Genomic DNA, 7718 nt, shown 5'->3' on the forward strand with positions numbered 1-7718 from the left:
CTTTGCAAATCTCTGAGTAAAGAGGAACAAAATTCTTATTTAAAGGAAGTAATTATTATTATTTTTTTTCAAATTGCATGAATGACTAAGGCTTCCTGAAACACTTGAAATCACTTTGCACCAATCTGATGGTTGGATAATCTAAATAACAGATTAAAAACAATTAATAATTTTGTTATTGAGCTTATAGGTCTATTTATTCAATACATTAGCAGCAAAAGGGTTTTTTTTAATGAAAATTGTTGCTTATTTTGTCAAAAATATAGTTTTCGATAAAACTGCAACTCTGAAATTAACTCGATTAAAGATTTTAATCGAGACCCACTACTGATAAATATATAAATCAAGTGGCAAACATACCCAACATAACTAATTTTTGAGTATTTATCGGATAAACTTGTGTTTTATTAATGTCCTGTTCGTTCAAACTTTTTACATGTGAGTCAGTGATTGATTTAGGAAAGAACCGCTCTTAATTACGACAAACCGCATGAGTCTGATTTGTACTATTAGCTCATTTATAATCCTCGGTGACTCCCGCCTCTGAATTGTGTAACAGTGTGAGCACCGCCCACCTGCCCCCTTCCTTTTCGGATGTGGCCAATGTTTTCCAGGAAATGAACAACTGAAACCACCCCACGAATCACTCAAACTCCAGCGACGGCGCGTTCAGTTTACAACTGCAGCAGTTGTTAATTGTTAACTGTGTTTATCTGGGTTTTTTTTTTATTTTATTATTTTATTTTATAACATGTCTGCGGAGGTCTGCAGGGAAACAGCGGAACATCCCAGACTCCTGAAGCTGTCATCCGCCCTGTTTTACGCCGGTAGTTCGTTTCTGATCACCGTGGTGAACAAAACCGTGCTGACCAGCTTCAGGTGGGTTTTTGTCGCCCTGTCATCGAGTCACAGTGTCACACAGGAAGTTTGTTCGGCGAAAGTAACTACTCCGTAACACATGTACTATTTGTGACTGCAGATTCCCCTCCTACCTGTTCCTGGGAATTGGACAGGTAAGTTGTGCAGGTGTTCGTGATTCGTTTCTCTTCACTGCGGGGCAAACAAAAGACTAATGTTTCTCTCTGTTTAGATGATTACTACGATTGTCGTCCTTTATTTGGCCAAAAAAAGCAACACGGTGAAGTTTCCAGACTTTGACAGGAGCGTTGTCTTAAAAGTAAGAGCTTCTCTTCTTTTTTACTTTAAAGCTAAGTTCACATTATTCAAACCTGTCTAACTCAGTTTAAATTAACCAACACAAAGTAGCAGGAGGAATTTTATTATTACAGTTGTTCTTGATTGCTTCCCTGCATACTCAAACTGAGTATCACTCACCATCAAAGTGACACATTTTGCTTGCAAGAAGCCTCAAAACATTTAAAATATGAAACAAAAGCAAATGTTGGCTTAAAGCAACACAACTGGCAACCAAGAGTATGAGCTGTCCCTGTCAGTCATTTCATAATGGACAACAAAATGCAACAGTCGGTTCACCATTGCTTCCCATTGTAGCTTATTACATCCCTTTCATGCCAGTGCCCTAGGTACTTTTTCCTTCTTGTAAAAGATTGGACCCAGAATCAGAGATGCTTTGATGCAGTTTGTATTGATTCCCTGACATTTTTATCAAACGGTGGCTGAAAACTGAAGTACCACAGACAAAACTGTGAATGCAAACCAAAATAAAATCTATCCGAGAATAAAAAACTCTCACGTTTCCGTAAGTCAAGTAAGAAAAACTGTAACCCTCTGTTTATTTTCTCCCCTGGGAAGTCATCAAGGATATTAAAACTTTACAAATTATTTTTCCCTACTTTTTACTGGTTAGCTCTCTTAAGAAGTTTCATCTTCAACAAAATTTTCAGCAACTCTGAGGATTTTAAACCATTAAAATGCCAGTTAATTTACTTCATGTTGTAATTTACAGTCATGTGAAAAAGTCTGGCAAACTGTCTCAGATTTCATAATAATTCAACATACTTTCAACTAAAAAAACAAATAACAGTGGTATGTCTTTTAATTCCTAAGATCGTCCAAGTTTATGAAGAGAGGTTTTTTGTGAAACAATATTTACAGTCTGTGGAAGAATTTGGGTACTCTTGTGATTTTGCTCATTTGACAGCATTTAACGTAACAAAACTGATTACACGTTACATCAGTTTGGCCTTGAACGTCATAGACAAGTGTGTCAAACCATGAGAAAAGTATTTAATACATTTTGCTTCTCTTTGACACTCCTGTGATATCAGAGGGCGAACAAACCAACTCGGGAGAGATCTGAAACAAAGATTGTTCAGGGTCGTGGTTCAAGAGAAGGTTGGTAATCTCAGAGATTAAAACTGTCAGTTTCAACTGTAAGAAATGCAATCAGGAAGCGGCAGACCACAGACACAGATGCTGTTAAACTCAGATCTGGAGGGTCAGGAAACGTCCAGGAGCAGCAGCGGGCTGATGGTTCCTGATAACCCACAGATCACCTCCAAAGACCTGCGAGAACATGTTGTGACAAATATGCTTTGGTCATAACAAAAAGGCCCTGAACTAACCACTGTCTGTGGTTAGTTCAGGGACTGGGTCCCCTGTTGAAGTCGAGGGTCGGACGTCATAAACCCAGTATCAAAATATTCTTCAGGATAATGTTCAAGCATCAATCACAAAGTTGAAGTTTTGAGCCATTTTTCCCTCAGGAAAAAAAACAAGACGCGTTTGGCGCCGCTAATGTTGCACAACCTTTAAAATAAAACAACATAGTTTAGATGCTACATAGGATGATGGATATCTTTTCCACCTTGGAATGTTGAGATTCTAAAGAAAATATTTTCTGACCCCGATACGACAGATGGATCTAAAAATACGTTACTGCTTCTTTGAGTCATTCTGCTGAGAATTAAATGCAATTGTACCATATTTGTTGTAACTGCTTGTTTTAGTGAAATGCTGTTGTGAACATCTTATACCTCGTTATCCAGTTTTATTGGTGCTTAGTAAAAAAAAATAAAAACACACCACTTTAAAGTATGCTTAAACGCTTTAATCTAGTTTTTAATTTTTTGCAGATTTTCCCTCTACCGTTATTGTATGTTGGAAACCATGTGACAGGACTGGCAAGCACCAAAAAGCTCAGGTTTTAATCCATCTTACTTGAAGAATGCCTTTACATTTTTATGTTTGCTTTATTTTAGCACACAGTGATCACTCTTAAACACCTCTTTTTCAGTTTACCCATGTTTACAGTGTTACGGAAATTCACTATATTGATGACGATGATCTTGGAAGCTTATTTATTAAGGTGAGAAAAAAAAAAGTAACTGATTAGTTGTGTTAAAAGAGGTTTGTTTTTGTTTTTTTTCACCTTGAGCCTCTTGTTTGTTTGTTCAGAAAAACTTTTTCTAGACGTGTAATTTGCAGTGTTGTGACGATAGTCTTTGGGGCCATGGTGGCTGCAAGGTACAGACTTTCTCTCATATAATTTCTTTGTTTTACAGATTAAATGTTTGTAATCTGGTTTTGGTGCAGATTGTTGGATTTTTCTTACTTTTCTTTTTGTGCGTGTTAGTTCTGACCTGGCCTTTGACGTGGAGGCCTACACTTTCATTCTGCTGAACGATGCCTTCACTGCAGCCTCTGGTGTTTACACCAAGAAGAAACTTGGTGATCAGGTACCATGTACCCCACAGCCTGCATAGTATTGATTTAATATCCATGTGTGTTATTTTTTTAAGTTATACTATATACTAACATACTTACTTGATTAAAAGGATTTTTAAATAGGCAAAAGTTTTAAACCAACTCTAATTTCATTAGACTTTTGCTTACAAAGAGCCAAATTCTCTTCTAATCTCTAAAAATATACTTGATCTTTTTTTTGTTGTTGTTGTTTCCTGTGGCTTTTGAAGGTTTGTCAAATTTTTTCTCTGAACTTTGTTCATTTTTCAATCACTTATTATATTTGACTGTGACTGTGAATTGAGCAGTCTTCAAAAAAGCAATATCCAAAGCAGATGAATATTATCTGAAAATTATAACTTAAAAAAAAATGGGTGGAAAAAAACAGAAAAATCTGACGGCTCCATCGTTCTTCAGCTTATTATTGTCTTTATGTTAACGGGTCCAAATCTGTTCTGGATGGTCTGGAAAATTCCTGATTCCATTGCTGCAAAAAACATTTGTCCATAGATTATTGGAATATAATCTATGGACAAATTTGCCAATTTTTTTATTAAAAGGAGAATAAAACGTTTTAGTTTTTTCTTAAGATTTATTCAAAGTTGATTGTCTTATTCTCTTTTGGGAGATTCCTGCATTATTTTCAATCAGGAACAAACTTTTTGGTGAAATAAAAATAGTTTTACATCTAAATCTGCCAGTGGTCTGAATAAATTTGGGCTTAACTGTATCGGACAAAAGTTAAGTTATCTGGGTATTAAAACAGCATTTTCAATCACCTCGTCTTTCCCTCTGTTTGTGCACAGAGCCTTGGGAAGTACGGCGTCTTATTTTACAATTCGCTCATCATCGTCCTCCCCACTCTCTTGGCCAGTGTGTTCACTGGAGATTTACACAAGGTACAAAAAAAATACTATTGATTAGTTGCATTTGTAGCCCAAAATAGAGGTTTTTTTTTTCTCATTTTGCCACTGTTTGTGTTTTCATCCCCAGGCTCTCTCATTTGAAGACTGGAGAAATGTTGCATTTATTTTATGCTTCCTTCTGTCCTGCTTCATGGGGTATGTTACAGAAACACAATCCAACCCATTCAGTCACAGTCAGTCCTTTGCTGTATTGATAAACTCGTAAATTTGTCTGTTTTTTTTTTTTCCATCAGATTTGTATTGATGTACTCCATAGTCCTCTGCAGCTATTATAACTCAGCACTTACAACTACAGTTGTAGGGGCCATAAAGGTAAGAGCAAGCTCATGAGAAGCTTTTGAAACGACTTCACACGGAGCGGGAAACTTAGATCTCAACCTGTTATTTCAAACTGCTGAACTTCCCAGACCTCCGGGTTTTTCATGTTTACTGTCAAATGAAGGAAAGAAAACGTTTCACGGGTTTTGTTTCGATTACTCGGTTGTCATTTGATCTCCCTCCTCAGAACGTGGCCGTAGCTTACATCGGCATCTTTGTGGGTGGAGACTACATGTTCTCATGGATCAACTTCCTCGGCCTCAGCATTTGGTGAGGATTTTACTATGGCTTCATTTTTCTATTGGTGTCATAATTCACATTAATAGAAATAGAATACCATATGAAGCATAAGCTCTTACTCAAACAAATGAAGTTGTCTATAAATCCCAATCTGATGCCATCGTTCAACCAAATCTCTTCTGCATAAATGAAATCTTTTAGACATACTTTCTGGATTTATCTTGGCAAAGGTCACTTTTCCACACTCAATTTTTAAAATTTATGTGCTTTTTTTTTTATAACAGTTTGGAAATCCGAGAGAAAAACATTTGCAAAATAAAGTTTTACTCTGTGCATGTCCCACAAACCATTGCACAAATCATTACACAACACAAAGCTCAAGCCGGCTTTCAATTTGGCAAAGTGATAAAGGGCTCCTTTAATTTGTTTATTTTTTGCTGACTCAGATCAGCCCCCTGTGCAAAACCTACGTAGATCACACAGAATATTTTCTTTAAAGCAGAATTTACCGTGTTTAAGAACCGCAGGTTACATGTTCAAACTCTGTTCTGGACATGTCCACAAGATCCAACGTTGTCGACTTTAAAGCAGTTGCTGGGCATCAAAATGAAAAAGGAAAAACACATTTTATTGTGACATTTTTGTGTTAATCAACAGAAAAACACTCAACATTTTTAATGAAATGAACACAGTGGTCTGATTTTGTGGGAATGGATCTCAAACTCAATTTCTGCTTTTCTTTTTTTTTTTACGTCCTGTCCAACAGAGTGACAGAATTGTTGTCTGAGCCCAACAGATTTACTTTTCACAAGCAGAGCCTTGATGCTCCACTTGATATACGTGTGAAACTTCACTAGATGTTTTTCAAATCTAATGGACACAGAGAGAAAAAGAAGGTGGGGATAGAAGTAGAGAAAACACAAGTCAACACCTTGGAAGTCTGTTTCTAGTCCTGCAGAAAGAGGGGAAAAAACAAAACCGAGAAACCACATTCCAAACAACATATATGTGTATCATTTTTACTATTATATATGCTGTTTGATGTTCTGGTTTTTTCTCACTGAGAAGTACATGACACAAGTCAGAGGCAACCCAACGTAAATATAATTTGTACCGTTCTCAAACGGAGATGAATAGCTGCACAAGCGCCGTGGTCTGGAGCACAAAAAGCCCTTTTGGACTTTAGAATGAGAAGATAAATAACGACTGTTCTCAATCAGTAACTCAACAACCAGACTGATCCATGAGTTTGACTTAAAATGGAAGATAAATATTATTTAGATATGGATAAACATTTAAAAAACCCACTTTATAATAGATTCTGGAAACTCGAGCTTTTTCTCTACTCATCTGAACCTGGAAAAGTCATTTTCAAGGCTGTGCAAGGGGCTTATGCAATGCACCCTACAGAAAATGTTCGTATCACTTTACTCCTACTTGTCATTTTCTTTGCAGCATGTCAGGAGGATTAGTCTACTCATACCTCACCTTCAACAGCAGCCAACCACCCGGAGGTAATGCAGAAGGAACTGAACAGCAGAAGATTCTCATTCCTGAGGATTTATCAAGGAAGAACTGAGAAAAAAAGGGGAAAACCTACAGCCACCAGGTGGCCTTATCCTGCTTCAAATTGAAGCATTTCATTAATTCAGCACTGTGTTGTGTCTCTCGTTTTTGCACCATGAACGGATCTATTAACACTCATTCCTAATGCTATTTAATTCACATTTTAAACCAACACCAAATAAACAAAAACTGCCACCAACACGTCTGTCAGATTCAGTGAATGTTTATTGATGATCAACAATGAGATAACAGTGTGGACAGCCTGTCGAGAGTAAATAAAAACATCTACCAGCAAGCAGGAGCAGCCTATACTGTCAAACACGAACACTGCTGAAGGATGTTAGAAGCAGAAAAACAAAAAGAAACTAAAATTAAATTTCAAAGCTTTCTGTAAATAGTGTGCATACTCATCTTCTAGAAAACACTATATTTATATATATATATTAAATGCCTTAATTTACTCAAACCACCAAACAGACTAAGGGGTTGAAGCTCTTCCAAATATATTATCATTGGGTTCATTAAATCATTTGGGGTTTTCTTCTTTTGGATTATTATTTTGCCTCTTTAAAGGGTAATTTGCAAGCCAGATTGAAAGGGCACAGCTAGATTAAACCAAACAGAGGCAGAACATCAGCGAGGGGCTTCGTACAGTGTTAAACGATGTAGTGTCGCATTGATAAAATTACAAAAAAAAAAAAGGGGGGGAAACAAATGCAAACCCACCCAGCAACACTCAAATCAGTTTATGAAAAATAAAAACCATTTCCAGAACAAACAATAAATCAAATCTTTACTGCATTGCAAGCTTAATCCGAGCCTCTCCGGGCGGTAAGTGCTTCATCGTGACTTTGATGTTTTACAAACTTTGGGTTTACGTCACACTTTTAAATTATGATTCCAGCACTCGACTATGCGAACAAGATGTCTGCAAAAAAAAAAAAAAAAAAAAAATTCTAAAAAGGAAGGGAAAAAAAAATTTAAAAAATAAAAAAAGAAAAA

At 36.5% G+C, this 7718-nt stretch overlaps 1 protein-coding gene across 1 annotated transcript; it reads left to right on the forward strand.

The window, feature by feature from the left end:
* Positions 1 to 568: 568 nt before the first annotated feature.
* Positions 569 to 6917, forward strand: slc35d2 (solute carrier family 35 member D2). Its single transcript, XM_015034245.1, has 12 exons — positions 569 to 879; positions 980 to 1013; positions 1091 to 1177; positions 3057 to 3124; positions 3218 to 3289; positions 3379 to 3447; positions 3557 to 3659; positions 4473 to 4565; positions 4660 to 4727; positions 4826 to 4904; positions 5098 to 5180; positions 6606 to 6917. The coding sequence occupies exons 1-12, from the start codon at positions 752 to 754 to the stop codon at positions 6727 to 6729; spliced, it is 1008 nt and encodes a 335-aa protein (XP_014889731.1). The 5' UTR covers positions 569 to 751; the 3' UTR covers positions 6730 to 6917.
* Positions 6918 to 7718: the final 801 nt, after the last annotated feature.

Source organism: Poecilia latipinna, unplaced genomic scaffold (genome assembly GCF_001443285.1).
Source record: "Poecilia latipinna isolate Pla-1442-1.1 unplaced genomic scaffold, P_latipinna-1.0 Scaffold292, whole genome shotgun sequence".
NCBI classification, from domain to species: Eukaryota; Metazoa; Chordata; class Actinopteri; order Cyprinodontiformes; family Poeciliidae; genus Poecilia; species Poecilia latipinna.